Source organism: Buteo buteo, chromosome 3, assembly GCF_964188355.1.
Source record: "Buteo buteo chromosome 3, bButBut1.hap1.1, whole genome shotgun sequence".
Lineage (NCBI taxonomy): Eukaryota > Metazoa > Chordata > Aves > Accipitriformes > Accipitridae > Buteo > Buteo buteo.
Genome location: NC_134173.1, coordinates 74,091,019 through 74,107,306, shown reverse-complemented (window position 1 = coordinate 74,107,306; position 16,288 = coordinate 74,091,019). Strand labels below are relative to the sequence as shown.

General features: G+C 37.8%; 1 protein-coding gene across 9 annotated transcripts in view; it reads left to right on the top strand.

The window, feature by feature from the left end:
• Nucleotides 1–16,288, top strand: part of PTK2 (protein tyrosine kinase 2) — a 224,281-nt gene that overhangs the window by 184,342 nt on the left and 23,651 nt on the right. For 8 of the 9 annotated variants that reach the window (XM_075024018.1, XM_075024020.1, XM_075024019.1 and 5 more), the window contains 6 exons: nucleotides 168–257; nucleotides 1,602–1,806; nucleotides 8,385–8,496; nucleotides 11,422–11,508; nucleotides 12,735–12,872; nucleotides 14,442–14,573. In XM_075024018.1, the coding sequence (XP_074880119.1) occupies nucleotides 168–257; nucleotides 1,602–1,806; nucleotides 8,385–8,496; nucleotides 11,422–11,508; nucleotides 12,735–12,872; nucleotides 14,442–14,573 (764 nt within the window). Of the gene's footprint in view, nucleotides 1–167; nucleotides 258–1,601; nucleotides 1,807–7,305; nucleotides 7,737–8,384; nucleotides 8,497–11,421; nucleotides 11,509–12,734; nucleotides 12,873–14,441; nucleotides 14,574–16,288 lie in introns of those variants that run through there. The other variant, XM_075024024.1, reaches the window with a different exon arrangement.

The window sequence follows — 16,288 nt, the reverse complement described above, 5'->3', positions numbered from 1 at the left end:
ACCAGTAGAACTGGTGATACAGTGCAGAAATCTCTTATACAAAATTTGATAGTTGAAGTGCTTCACCAGAGATGGGTTTTGCCTATAAATTATTTCACTGAGAACAAAATCTATGTTTGAGCTCAGTAGTAGGAATAAAAGCCTGTCTTGTCTTGCCATCCCTGTAGCTTCCAAAGGGAAATTACCTATCAAATGGATGGCTCCAGAGTCAATCAACTTCCGACGGTTTACCTCAGCTAGCGATGTGTGGATGTTTGGTAAGTGAATACCAAATGGTGGGGTTTCTTAAGCGCCCTGTTGGAGAAGTTCAATGTTTTGTTTTAACTACTGTAAATGAATAATTTCCAGCTATTCGGCACTATTTCTACTGTACTTCTGAAAATCCGGTTTCTTCGACATTTTCCATCTCTGTATTTTCCTTTCCTTTTTCTACTCAGCCTAAAGTTTCATGTGCCTTTTTGCCTCTAGTAAGAAACTGACAGAAATGAAGGTACAAGGAAATTAGGTCATAGTCATAACGGAGATGATTTTTTTACTGTTGTTTTTCCCTTTGATTTCTTTTTGTTATACCATTCTTATTTGCTGTTCCTGTTTTATATTTTCACTTTTTCTTTTGTGGTGATATGCCTGCTTCTTTGCTTAATGCATAGATGAGCCTACATGATGTCCTGTTTCCACATCTTTAATGCTAGATTCCCGCTTAATTTGTCTTTCATAGCTCCTAGTAACTTAGAAAATATGACCAGAAGCTGAGTAAAAATAAAGGTAAATGGGAATATCCTGAAGCCTTGATCTTTTTTCCTAAATATGCAAATTTTTATATGAATCTGATCACCTGTGATCAAACTGGTCCAGACTCATGGTCTGGACAGACAGAAAAAAGATAGGCTATGTAAAGGAACAAAGATGATGAGACTTGAAATAAGAGCAGGACAGTCAACTAGGAGTTCACCCTCTTTACAAAATAAAATTTGAATGTTTTTAAGTGAAGGATATGTGACTTTTAGCAGATTTATAATAGTTTGAAGAAAACTGTAGTACAGTCAGAGTTAGAAAAATGAAGTCTGTGGAACATTCTGGCCAATCCTAAACTGACAAACCATTTTTCCCTTTGTGCTTTTAACATAGTTTCAACAGAAACTGTTTTATTACATAGCTGCAGCACAAAAAATTTGGATCAATGCCAGTGTTAAAACACTGTCAAAGTGAAAATACGCTCTACATGTTGAAACAAGCCAGTTGAAACTAGTCAAAGGGAAAAGCAAACACAGCTCATTCTATCTCATTAAAAAAGTAGATTTGAATATGAGCAACCATTCTGATTTATAATAGGCAAAAGGTAGTTAAATGTGAAGGCAGGCTGCTGTGAGCCAGCTGTGGGTCATGCTTCCTCATAAATAGTTCAGGTTGATAGTGCGTGTGTAACCCTACTGCACATCACTCCTCTCTGCTGCCAGCCGGTAAGTCAAAACTCATTCCCTAGCTATATGTTTCAGACGAAACTGCATTGTTTGGCTTTACAAAATTGGGGTTTGTTTCTTTTTTAAGAAGTTTTGTCATTTGCTCACATTGGGGAAAATTTTTGTGTGTGTGTTTCTCAGGTGTGTGTATGTGGGAGATCCTAATGCATGGGGTAAAGCCCTTCCAGGGAGTGAAGAACAATGATGTGATTGGGCGAATTGAGAACGGTGAGCGGCTCCCAATGCCTCCAAACTGCCCTCCTACCCTCTACAGCCTTATGACCAAGTGCTGGGCATACGACCCTAGTAGACGACCCAGGTTTACTGAACTTAAAGCACAACTCAGGTAGGGTTATACTTTTGAAAGGTCATTTCCTTGTTCAGAAATATTTATTTTTGCTGTATCTTCTGTTACAGTATATTCTTTCTGTGGAAAATGCAAGACATAGTATATTGAAGGCCAGGTTGTTGCTACCCTTTTGGAAATCTGGACCTTATCTGTTGGAGAAAATTAGACTAGGCAATAAATTCAAATAATAGGAAGTATGAATCACCTTCTTTCTCTCTGAAGAAAAACTCCCGCTTTTACTAGCAATTTGTTTATAATTTTAGCTATGTATGCTGCAACCCTTGGGGAGAGGGGTAGAAAGAATTTGTAGTAATTACCTAGTCAAACATGCAGTGGATAGTTCTGGGGCAGAAATGGATCCTCTCTTGAATAAATGAACCATCAGGTGAGTGCTGTTGAACGTTATTTTCATAACATATGTAGCACACTAGTTGTGCTGTGACAGCTGTGTCCGCACAATTGCGGAGCCTGCAATAAATGCAACATCATTAACTAGAAATTCTTTTGTCCTTCGTAAACCAGAATATAGACCACCTTATGTTTATCTGGGAATAAACGTGAGCACACACTTTTGAGACCGGTCTAAATTTACACCCTAGTTTATTCTGCAATAATTTATTCCAGTGTCCATATCTCCCATATAACCAGCCACAAAATGGGAGTGATCTTTAAACTTTGAAACATCACTGAGATACTGTGCAGGCACATTTGATATTTGTGACCTCCTTTGGCATTTTATGAGTGCTCGGTATCTATTTTGCCTAAGTCAATATAAGCTTCAAAGTATAGGTAGGTATTGTAATCCACTCTTGGATTTGCTGTAATTCATTGCCAAATTCTTCAGTTTTATCTTACATCTTTCAAAGTTGTGCTTTGTGACATGTTTTATTTTCGTAATACCATTTTGTGCTGTCGCTGGATGTTCATGGTACAAGGTAATTCATAGGTGGTTAAAATAAGGGACATTTTTAATATAATTATGATGCAGTTTCAGAGTTGCTATATGGATAACTTAGCTACCTTTAAGTTTTTCCTATTTCTTAAAATTTCATACGGTTCCACCATCTGTTACTTTGGGAGCTCCTGTGTAGACTAATAATTTACATAGCTAGATGAAGATGTAGCACTTCTCACAAATAACTTACCATCCTATTGACTGTGTGGGGTTAACCACAAAGGAAGGAATGGTAGGGCTGGGTAAGGAAAAGATACGACACAGTTGTTTGATTTGCGTAATAAGTGGAAATTGGCAATTAAGTTTTTCTCTTTTTTTTTTGGCTCTGGAAGAATAGGGTTCTTTCTCATTTACAGTAAGATTGTACTGATAACTTACAGCTGACCAGCACGGAGGAGAATGAAGCCCTAAAAAAATGTGACTAGGTAGATGGCTATGGTGTGTAAACCAGGCAGAGAGAGTATCTCACCAGCAAGGGTAGAGGATGAGTAAATCCAGAGTAAAAGTAATTGTGTTGAGGGTTGACATAAATGTAGGCTGTACTCAGACAGAGAGTGACGGCAGCAGCATTTAAAACGGGATGAGTCTGGAGGGGGGAGGGGGGGAAAAATGAAAGACGTGGAACAGTATCGCCAGATAAACAGGATAGACCAGTGTCCAAGAGCCTGGCTGTCCTCAGAAATGCACAGCCAAAGGGCGAGAACCAACTCTCGCAACATGCAGCAAGGCAAATTCTCATTAGTTACGAATCAAAACGTTTCCCAGTCTGGATGGGTAAGCTCTGAAATAGGTCATTCAGAAAGACTCTGGAATTTCAGTGCTGGGAGACTTTCAAACCTGGACTGGAAAAGGCTCTGAGCAACCTGACTTCACCATGCATGAGCCCAGCTTTACAGGAGATTGGACTCAAGACCTCCAGGAGTCCCTTCCAACCTAAACGATTCTCTGGTTCCAGATGAAAAACGCACTGAGGGGGGTGGTTTTTTGCTCCTCTAGTCATGCTAAGAGATTCGAAGCATTGTTTAGAGGACAAGCTGTCTCCTGGGGCCACAGTAACCCTAAAACCCAGTTTTTACTCTCACTGAAGCAAAAAGCTTTCTGCCACTCCAAACCGGTGACCTTTATCTCCTGGAAGTTAGGCAGCACGGTTGTCCTTAGGGCTTCTTTGCGCTGCTCACAGAGTCAGCCTCTTGTTGGAAAGGTTGCCAATTCCCTTATGATGAGGCAATCTCAGGCAGCTAGGAAAGATTGTGGTTCAAAACTCAAATTCCCATGAACTTGCGAAAACAAGCCATTTCCCTGGTGGCCTTTTCTGTGTGGTGTTGCTGCTGCTCGTTCTGGATCCTATCCAGGATAGTCTTTTCAAGCTGAGAGCAGACTAGTTGTTTGCTTGAAGCCAATGATACAGCACCGCAACGTTCCTCTCCGTTTTGATGAGAAAAAGTGGCTTTGGGAAAAAACTTCTTTTCTGCATCTGAAATAGCACTGATGGGAGCATAAGCATTTCATGTGTTCTCTGTTTATTTGATGCGTTTCCCATTTCCTAGTAAAATCTGCTTTGCACAAACTTTATTTGCAGCTGCTTGTGCAATGCAAAGATGCTGATTACTGTAGAATTTATGTCGCGTTATTAGGGTAGTAGTAAGGCTTGATATTTTATAGCATTTGATGTGTCCAGAGCGGATAGGGATTCATTAGTCTTCTCAGCAAATGCAAAAACAAATGGGTGGATTGTGCATTTCCAAGTTTAATTCCTCATCACATCCTAGGTCCCTTTTTCAATTTTGGGGGGTGGTAAAAGTGAGAATAAGTCAGGAAAGTGAGGTGCTACCCTGCTACTCCTGCAATTCTGTCACAGATTGGGCCAGAATTAGATTCTGTGGATCGGGAAGCGTGTGTTGCCTTGATGATTTTGTGTAGAAGAGATTTTTAGTCTTGCACTACATGGTAAATAGTATGAGGCCCTTCGCAAAGAGCTTAATGTACCCAAATCACGCAATATCACTTTTACAGCATTCCTCCTCAGAATGACTCCTAGCCACTTACTAGAACCATACACTTACTATACTATATTTGTACACTCACTATAACCATAGACTATCTCATACATATGTCTATTATTAAATTTAATTTATTCTTTGCTATGTTTAATATGCTGCAGGTGTGCATTGCTAAGGTATCACCAGTATACTCAAAGGCTTTCTTATAAGTCAGCTCCCAGGCTTGTGCTTGCGAGTTGTTCCCTTTGGTTGGTAATTCTGTTAAAACTTGGGTTTTTTTGCATTGGAGATTAAGTTGGATTTTAATTTTGAGCTTTCAAATTAATTTAATTGCATGACATTTTTACTGCATCGTTAAATGAATTTTGTTTAAAGTACCTTTCTCCTAAAAAGAGCAAATAAGCAGCAGTAACATCGTTGCTGTGTAAGAGTGTCAGTCTGGCCCTCTGTTGGTCACTGGTGAAGATGCACAGGTTTTAACAGAGTGGATGACCCCACTAGCATCCTAGCGCTGCAGGTCACGTTAAATACAGCTCTAAAAAGAATGAAGAAAAATTTACTTTTTTGATTCATGCTTTTAAAGTCTGTTTTTTATGGAAAAAAGTGAGATAATTAACTGATGAGAACTGGACTTGAGCTTTCTTGTGACTGCATTTGATGTAGGTCCTGAAATGTTGCTTATTAAAAAAAAAAACAAAACTGGTAAGAGTGAGGGCAGTTTGAGTCCTCTCCTTTTGTGGCATCTTGCAAAAAAAATATTTTAAGACATACTTGAAATACATGATGGAGGCTGCAAAATGTTTCATTAGCCTTTTGCTCTTTGACAGTGACCATTAAGAATAATATATAATCCTTATGAAAGTGATTTTAAATTAGGGCAGTATGCAAAAATATGTTCATTTGCATTTCTGGTAGCCGGAGACCACAGAGAGAAAAAAAAGCTGCTGCTTGTTCAGGGTCAGCACTTACTGTAGGTTCCCACATCACCATAGCAGCAAACACTGGTATTGCTGTGCTTTTTGAAACATAAGGATACATTTTAGTATTTCAGATATTCCTACACTGAAGCTCCCAGTAAATGTTTCCTTCTCAATGTCACAGGCCAATTTCAGTAAAAAGATTATTTGTAAATTAAGTAACTTTATCAATTATGCAAACTTCTAATAGTTGAGATTTTTCATCACACTAAATTTAGCCAAGACAAGTTAAGTTTGTCTGTACTACCTCAAGATTTGCTAGGGAAATCATATGAATAGAAGTACTTCTCTGCTTCCTCCTCTTTGCTGCTAAAAATATGTGCAGTTTGGGAAAATATGCCTAGATCTGACTTTCCTGACCTTCTGTAAATTCTAATAAACTGTTCAGAGTACTTGAGCAGCTGCACTGAGAAAAGGTCAAAAATATCTCTTGGCATGCTTTTACTCTGTCTATGGATTGGTCTTCCCTTTGTAAAAACAAAGACGTTTCTGTGAGTCATTTATATTCTTTGTGTTCTTTCAAGTAATGCTTTTCTGAGGCATTTCTATTTTATATTCTTGTCAGCAGTACTCAAGGGCATCCCAGTACAAATTCTGCAGCCGATCAGCCTTTGACCAGGCTACTTACTGGGTTGCTGGGGAAAGGACCTCCTGATGACACAGGCAAAGAGAGCAGCGTGGGATGAATTAGAGTTGTAAGGCAAAAAGCTGAGCCTATGTTATGAAAAACAAGTAATTTCAGTAGAAATTTGTCATTTCCAGTGATATGATTGAAGTTAATGGTATTGTATTGAATACCGTGACACCACAGAGTTGGCTTTGATAGCAAGGCAGATAGGTATTGGTGTTTCATTCCTTTTTATGGAAAAACAGGACTGTGCTGTGACAAATTATGCTCATGGCCCCAAATTGTCAATAAGCCATCTCTAAATTTAGTTAGCTGCTTTTAGCCGACTTCTCTTCCATTCTTTTGCTTAGATTAGAGCAACTACTGTATCAACAGCTTTGTTAAAAATCTGTGTTCTATTCATGCAATATCTGGGTGGATTTTTTTGTGGTGTTTTGTTGCGTGTTTGTCTTTTTAAATCTTGAGGTATTTCTTGAAAGATCATAATTGTGGTTCATGGCTATGGATGCATGTTGACTGATTACTTGAGCTACATAAAAATGCATGCTGAATATCTGAAGTGTGACCTAGCTTTAAAGCAGTGTTTTTTGGCTAGTTCTTCATGGGTTCAGGTAGGAAATACTGTGTTTTCCTTATTCTGAAGGAAGAGAAAGGTAAAAGAGAAAAACTTTCTCGTTTTAGTTCCCTCTGTTGCACTCTAGCTATGTTTTCGTGGTAGTTACATCAGGATGGCTTTTGCAAATAACGTGTCTGATTTTGGTTTTGTTCCACATTCTTGTGCTACTTCAGCAGTGATGGATTGAAATTGCAGCAATACTTACAAACTTGGTTTAGCTGCAGTGAGACGAGATGACTTCTCTGCTTTTTAGAAGTGGCATAGATTTTTTTTTTTGGCTGAGTAAGGAAAAGCAAAGTTCTTGTCTCCAGCCAAGCAGGAATTTATTCTTGAAATAAGCAGTAAAGTTCCAAGATTAGAATAGATTGCTGTAGTTGACCTCATCCCCCTGCATGAGTAATTCTGGGTGGTTATTTAGCAGACTGAGCAGGAGATTATAAACTCAGAACCTAGCTTTGTTTCTGGAATCTCTTGAGTGATAAAGAAGCTGGAATAGCTCCTTTGCAGGATTATCTTTACACTGGGGATAGCAATATGTAAATAATCTGCCCTACTCACATCTCCAGACTATCCATGTAGCGTGCAGCTCCAGCGAATTTTCAGCTCCCTTTTCAAAGCTTCATTCTGAGTATTTTTCAAATGGCAAATATCCAACATTAATAATCCACATAGCAGAACTGGGAGGAGGCTGCTGTGGGGGCAGCAGTATCACGTTGAACTTCAAACAGTCTTTTTAATAGTCAGAACAGTGGTAAGTAGCGAACTAGTTTTACTACTGTCTTGTACTTTGTTGAAAATGTAGCCTTTTGACCTGAATGTTTAGAAGCTGAGTGAATACTGTCAGATATTTCTGTTGTGCTAAATTAGTTTGCTGAATGTGTTCCTGGTTAGGCTAAAATGTCAGAGCTGAAGACATAGTAAAATGTTTTTTGACTGCTTTGTTAAAAAAAAAAATCCCAGTGATCTGAAGCTCTGTTGAGTTTCAGTAAAGAACATTTTCAGTTGGTTTTGAACCTTTGCAGCAGTTCAGTAGAATATTTTCTTGGGAAAAAGAAATTTTCATGCAAGTAAGTGCTTGAGTCTTTGAGGATTTCTCTGTGTAATTATACATCAAAAGAACTGTTAACAAGCAAAAAAAATTTGTGCAAGATCAACCACAGCTTTCTAAAATCACAGTGCTTCTTCTGTTGTTAAAAGCATGCTGATAATCCTACAGAAGTATTTCTTCCTGATACTGGTTTTCAGAAATCTAACCAATATAAGTAAAAGAAGTTTGTGGTTTTGTGCTAAATCGCTTTGTCGAATAGTGTTCATAAGTCTGAAAAATCTGAGAGCTCTGGGGAGAGGTTTGTTAGACACTGAACTGGAGTTTTCCTTAAATATAATACTTTTTCCTTAGTACGATACTGGAGGAAGAGAAGCTGCAGCAAGAAGAACGAATGAGAATGGAATCTAGGCGACAAGTCACAGTGTCCTGGGACTCAGGAGGATCAGATGAAGCTCCTCCCAAGGTAGCTAAGACTGCAAATTATGTGTGTTTAAAAAACAAACAAAAAACCCCCTTTTTATACCATTTATTTCTTAAAAGCCTCCTTTGATGGGTTTGTTCAGACAATGCCATTCTGGCCAATTTTGTCATCATCTGCTAATACTTGCCTGAAATGACCTGACTCTACTTGACCTATTACTAGAACTGATCCATGCTATAATAGCTCACTAACTATTTTCTGTTTCTTGTTGTTTAACTTGTAAAAGACTACCGTAGTTGCCACAAAATTGTTTCCCGGCTGTTTCTTTTTTCTTCTTTCTTGTAGCAGTCCTATGAAATGTTAGCTAGTGAGTTCTCATACCAGTGTGAAGTTTATTTATAACAGATCAGTGAGAGGATAGAAATCAACTAACTGCATTTTCCTTATTCTGGACAGAAAATTAGGGGTTTGCTTTCAAGGACCTTATTTGTTTTAGCTTACACTTAATTTTGTTTTATTACATGTCTGTCCTGTTTGGATGTCACTGATGTGTTCTGCAGCTGTGGTAGTCTAACCTCACCAGTTGCTGAGCACTCTTCTCTCAGTCACTTGGGTGCTTCTCATCAGAGTTATTTTGTACTTTGAAGGATTGAGCCTGTATTTTGAAGAATTTAATTTTGTGCAGGCACCACTGTATTGTGGAATATTACCTGTGTCCTGATCAATTTGTGATGAACTCTTGTATCTGTAAACACAAACCCTGGTACAGATAATGATTTCAATATTACTTGTGTGGCACCTTCTGCTGCACATGTCCCCCAACAGTCATAGGGAGGCAACTTATTTTTATTTTGTTTTGTTTCCCCATTCCCAGGTTGTTGCCTGATAGATTTCCAAGCTTGGTTCTGCATTTTGATAGTTTTATGGCAACCAAGAAATAAGGGCAGTGGAATTGTTGCTTTCATTTCAGAGTTAAAAACAGCAAACAATCCATCAACCTGTTTAGTCATCTGAGATTAACTAGCAGGGTTTGATGTGTATATAAACAGACTATGTTCTGCGTTACAGAAGCAGATAAACTGCATAAATTTGAACAATGTGCTACTTAATTATTACAACTTTGAAGAATTTGTTTAGTCTTGAAGCTTTGGGGCTAATCCAAATAGAATAAGTACCTTTTACTAATGTAATATATGAGCTACGCTGCATTAGAAACGATCATCATTAGAGCTTTGGGTGTGATGTATAAACTGAAACACTTGACAAAAGATGTGTTAAGATTGAAATTAATTCTACCACTGCATGTCTTTTTTGAGGAAGTCAGTATGTCCTCACTGTATATGCAATGCAGGTGTTGGTTAGGTTTTTTTATATAGTATTTTTGTGTAAAATATGGGTGTGCATACTAACGACATTTGAACAAGTTGAATTTCATAGACAGGAGATTTTAACTATCTCTAAAGTTATTATCTGATTTTCTAATGGTGTCAACTGATTATTTTTTTTCTTCCAATAATTCATTATAAAAAAATCAGGTCTTTATAGGTCTTAACTTCCATTTTATTTATAACCTTAAACTCCTACACATTCTCAAATAATTCACGGATATCACAATTTGTACTATGAAATTACTTGTATCTCACCGTGGTTTTCATTAGAAACCTAAGACAGAATATACCCTAGTACAGAATGATAATGACATTTTTCATGAAGTGGTGATAAAATTCTACAATCTCAAAGTAATGTGATGGTCACCTTTAACTGCCAGAAGGACTGAAGGAGCCCATTGCAGAATGATGAGGTCTGGGGGCTTTTTTTTCCCTCTTTTGTTGATTTTTCTCCTGCTGAAACACCCAGCAGCACTGTTACTCATCCAAAAAAAAAAAAAAAAACAAAAACAACAACAACAAAAAAAAACCCAACAACAAAAAAACCACCCAGATATACTTTTGGAGGTTAATACCAAACAAAACAACAGAATACTTCTGCTTGGAAGATAGTGTATTGTTCTGAGCAACATTTTCCAACATAACTTCTCTCAGTAGTGTGAAATTTCTATACCTATTCTGGCAGAAGGATGATCTGTTCAATGTGTGCAGAAAACCAGGCTCCTTTTCATGCATTTTTTTTTAATAGTGCTGTCCAAATTTCTGATGACTTTTCTCATGTATTCCTGTGATTATACATCTTGTTTGTTTATGTGTAAAGTACTGCCCTTTTCCTGAAGGGGTAAACACAGACAATCAAATAAAGACTCTTGATAGCTGGTCTTTAGCTGTCCTTTCTAATCAGAGCTAGTTGTGTCTTGTTTTTCCTTGGCTGGGAATGGGTTGCAAAACAAAGCATGGATAATGAAGCGACCATGGAATTCAGAATGATCAAAAGCACCTTCCATGTTGAGGCAGTTAGTTACACAGAAGTTAATTATCAGAACTAACTTTAGTCCTCAGAATAACACATGGAAATACTTATGCTAAACAAACCAGTTTGATTTGTGTTCTGACTGAGGCGAAGGAATTTACTTTTGGGAACAGTCACAGAAACAACAAATTAATAGCAAAACTTTATGTACTGCAGATTGTGAACTTAGGAACAATGCTATATTTGCACCGGGAAACTTGATTTAAGAATTATGTTCCTAGGTGATGTCCTCTCTGGAGTTAAACAGCACAGAGCAGGTCATTTAGTGCAAGCAATTAAATATACACAAAGAATTCACAGAGCAAGCATTATTCATTGACATACCTAGCAAACAATTCAGCTGCATCTACTTCCAAGCAAAAATGGAGGAAGAGTTAATTTTAGTTGTTTAAAAAAATGTTAATCAGTTCAGTATATTTATTTCAGGGTTTTTTCCGAGCTTGCTTTTGTGATGCACTACCTGTAAATGTTTGTCTCGCCAAGGAGTAATTTTCTGGTTTTAGTTTTCTGTTTCTAAAGACTCTAAAAATTCCTTTACATTTACAGCCCAGTAGGCCTGGTTACCCCAGTCCGAGATCCAGTGAAGGGTTTTATCCAAGTCCACAGCATATGGTACAGCCAAATCATTACCAGGTATTACATTTAACACTGTGCATGTATTTTTTCAAATGTGGGGTTTATAACTCAGTTGCAGCTAGTGGGTTTGATTCACGTCACATGGTTTATTTTCATTCAGTTCTGTTAAATGTTTTTTGTTTTAGTACATCAGAACAAACTCCAAACTAGCCTGGTAGGTTTACTCAAGATGACAAATATTTTCATATCTGATATGGTGCTCAAATTCCTAAAACTGCAGTGAAACACATCAGACATTTTCATATTTATTGGAAGAATGTGGTGTTCATGTGAACGTGTGTCCTAAGCCATGAAATTACTTGCCTTATAAAATGGCATTAACTGGTGGACTTTCCTTAGGCTTATTGATACTCTGTTCCCTGATGTTTCTCTGAAACATTTATATTTTCTATTGGCTGATAGCTGCCTTTAGATCTACTACATCGTATACTCACAGGTTTTGCTTTTCTTCCTAACACTGCTGAAGAAATGTAAAACAAAAGTTTGTCATGAAAGTACTTTAGGCATTCTTGGGCTTGTTCAAAGCTACAGCCATATACAGCAGTCTTGGTCAAGACTTTTTTTTCTCCATGGAGAGGGGGAGGTTTTCATTATTTTAATGAGTACTTCAGGCTCATTAAACTGCTTTTGATTTTCCTGTGTAGAAGTTCTCAGGCCATGCAGCTAAGCACACTAATTACATGCTGTCACTCAAGACTTAAGTTTGTAACATACACTAGGGGGTACATTTTTATATGGCTCTGTAGGGCGATGTTTGCAGGCTCCTAGTAACTTGAATATGAGCTCTGCATGTGTAGCTCTTACAAATGTATCAATGGATTTATTTTTGTTCATGAGAGGACTTTGATCTTCTTGACTGCAGAGGTTAAAACGCTTTCTAATGCTGCTGGTTTGATAGGTATCCTCAAATGGTTATTGTCAAAAGTTACAGTAATATTTCTATATATTTATATATAGATATTCTCAAATAGTTATTGTTCTGATAGGCATCCTCAAAGACTTAAAAAAGAGGGTTTGTGTCATATTTTGGCTTGGCTTCCTTCTTCTGATGTTGCTTCCCCTCCTACCTCTCAGTGACTGCTTGAATTGAGTCATTTCTGCGCTCTCATATTTACTCCCTTGGTGTGTGTAGGGGAAGCTATTAATTATGTGGAAGCATAGGTCTTACTAATGTAACTTTTTTTTCTTTTTTCTCCACCACCACCCCCCATCCCACCCCCAAGGTGTCTGGCTACCCTGGTTCTCATGGGATACCAGCCATGGCAGGCAGCATTTATCCTGGGCAGGCTTCTCTCTTGGATCAAGCAGATTCCTGGAACCATCGGCCTCAGGAAATATCAGTGTGGCAACCAAACATGGAGGTATCGTGAACTGACACATCTGTTGTTGAGCTCTGTAAAGTAAATAGATTTTTTTATTATTTAGGTACATTTGGAGATTATTGTAGGAAAATTGTTTCTTTGGTATTTTTTTAATTGCCTTACTGCAGTGGGATAGGAGTCATAACTGAATTCTATTCTTTTTGAAACAAATCGTCCTCTGTGAGGTTGGGTATACAGTGTACTCTTACACAAATTCTTGATGAAGTTATTACTACATTGTATCTTAACTAAGTGAATGATAGCAAATATTTTGCGTTTGTTAAAAGAAGGCTTTACTGAAACTTATTGCTGTTAATAGAGATGGGAACATTCATGTAAAAATATTTAATATCTTTACAGTTTAAAAATACTTCTTGTGGGAGATATCCAGCATAGCTAAAGTATCTGAAGCTTCTCTGTAACTTAGCCGGAACAGAAAATGAAATGGTCTGCAAAACTGTTCTTGAGTTGTATTCCTGTTAGATGGTTTTCAGCCTGTCATGATAGCACAGAGCTGCTGCAAGGAACATCAAGTTAATGCTCCCTTTAACCTTCCATCATTTTTTTTCAGTTCTCCTCCAGTATTTTATACTTTTTTAATTCCATTTTATTCTCCCACAAAGATGCACTATGTGCAGCTTCTGTCTTAAATCCATTCCCCCTCTAATCAATGCTCTGTGCCTCTCACAAACATTTAAGTGATAACTGAAGCTTACCCCTTAAATAAAGACGAGCAGATAGGTGTCCAAGTCTTCAATTTACCTCTGCTTACTCTTGGTTGATTTGGCCATATATAGTTGAGGGTTGTAGCCCCAAGTAGTTCAACATCCCTGTAGATTATCGACTCTAGAAACAACTTAGTCTAACTATGTTGTGCTTGAATAAAGTATTGGTGGAAGCACAGGAATGCTTTGCACGTGTTCGTAATAATAAGTCACAGCCAAAGTTTTCACAAAAACTTGGGAATTTGGTTGTCTAAAACCAATGTCAGTGAAGTTTGTTACCAAACTCCCCTCAGCTTTTTAAAAAATACTAATTTATACACTACTTGCTAATGATTTCCAGACAGCGTTGGGATATGGTATATGGAGTATTGTAAGCTTAAGACATGCGTAAAAACTTGTTAAAAACTCCATTAAAAATGTTTTGTGACATGCTTTGCAAGTGTCAGCTAAAACTGAAAAGCGTACTTATTTCGGGTAAAAATGTATCTTGCAGCTTTTAACAACTGGCTAGTTACATTATTGCTCAAGACCTAGAAAATGAAATTGATAAATCTGTTTTTGTTGTCCAACTTAAATGAAGTGCAATATATGAAGTTACAGTGTTGCTGAAAAACAAAACAGAATTTTTCAAATCTTTTTGGTTCCAGTGATTAGGAGCAAGGCAGATAAAATGTTTGTAGTTGGAAAGAGTTTCTTCTGATGGTCTGCTTCAGTTTATAAGGAGTTGAAGGAACTCTGCTTGACTGCTGTTAAGCATTTGGGCTTTTAAAAAAATCTATTCTTGCAGCTGTTTATAAAAATTTTAAGTTGTTGTGAGACTGAATAAACTTACTCTGTTTTGTAGGATTCAGGCACTTTGGACATAAGAGGAATGAGCCAGGTTCTACCCACACATCTCATGGAGGAGAGATTGATACGACAACAACAAGAGATGGAAGAAGACCAGCGCTGGCTTGAAAAAGAGGAACGATTCCTGGTAATACTTTGTTTCATAGTGCTTCTTAATTCATTCTAGTTTTTCTTTTTTTATTGCAGCTTGCTAAGACTGGTCACTTCTGTGAAATGAGAACATTCACTCAACACAGGAGTCACTACCAAAATGTAGGTTTGGGAACAGTTTTTGAATTAAGTGTTCAGCTAGTGAGTCCTGTATTTCAGATACCTGGAACAGCTGTGGTTTTTAGTGAATCTCATTTTATCCAGTTGAATATTTATGTGTGGGAATCCAGAGATTGCTGTTTGTTCTTAAGGAGATAGATGTCTGCATACTTTACCCCTAAAAAAGGGGTAACATAACCATCAGCTATCTAAGAACCGTGATTGTAGTAAGAGTTGTAAGCAGTCTTGCACTAGAGGAATAACGAGACACATTAGTGGGAGGAAATAAGTTAAGAAAGAGCTCTGCGAGGTGGGGAAGAAGCTGCGAACATCATCAGGAGGAGCAAGAAGAAATGCAGTGGTAATGGGATCTTCTGTTGCTGTTTCTCTGCAGTTCCATGTTTTCTTGTTGTTGGTGCCACTGGTGTATATTTTGTAGTTCAACTCTGGCTTCCCGGTTGTCAAAATTCAAGTTCTGTGTTAAAATTCTCCTACTCGAGACTGATGGCTACAGACGCAGCAGAGGATGGTAGTAGCGTATTACTCTGTACAGGCTCATGCTGGGGAGCCTGTGAGTGCGTGAGCCTTGCTTGACAGGTGGATAATTGACAGTGTTTTAGTATGAGTTGTGACAAACATCAGTCACATGTTTGGTCTTAAGCATGTTTCAAGGAATGTTTTGGTTTGGAAGCCTTTTATATTGTACACAGTTACAAAACATGCCTGTATAAATGCAGGTGGCATAGGTTTGTTACAGGAGGTAAATTTAAATAAATATGCTTTCTATGTAAAGCAGATGATGATGATAATGCTCTGTTGTTTCTGTAAGAGTTCTCTGCACTGTCTAGAGCTGGTCTCCAGGAAAATCTTAATTGTATAGATGAATTAGTATTATTTGAGACAACAAAGTTGCTGGTCGTGACTGTCTTACAGAACTTGAAACAGTCTTATAGGGATCTTGAAGCCAGGACATTGAGTTCCTTGAAAATAAGAATTTATGCTTTAATCTACAGAAAGCCAGTGAGCGGGAATGGAGAGCAGATCTTGTACGTAGACAATGTTACCAAGACCTTATTTCTTGCCAACTGAATTGCTTTAGTCTCTCAGGGTTTTAGTTACGTATGGTATTCAGAACTGTTCAGAACAGCTGATGGCTGTGAAGACAACCAAGGTAGGATAAATCTCTACTAGCTCTTGAGAGCTACAGATAGATGCCTCCATGTTCAGTACATGTTCTAGCCAAGATCCAGTTTGTGCCAGAGTTGAGATGTTACTCTTGATTAAAGGATGTTGAAGTTTGCTTTTGGCTGGTTTCCTTGTAAGTGCATTTGGGAATTTGCGGTTTGCCATTGGATGACTGTAAAGAAACCACTGTACCCAGATTGCTTTGTCCAGTTTATTACAAGCTGAAGAGAGGGAGGGGAAAGGAAAATTTCTTCCCTAATTTAGGCATTAGCTTTTCCAGTCTTGAGTAGCACCAGTTGCTTGTGACTTTCACAAGCCCAGGAGGTCAAACTGATCCCATTGTCAGTTAAAACTTTCAAGATGGTCAAGAACTTTTTGCAAAATTAATATGCTTACTGAGAATAAGGC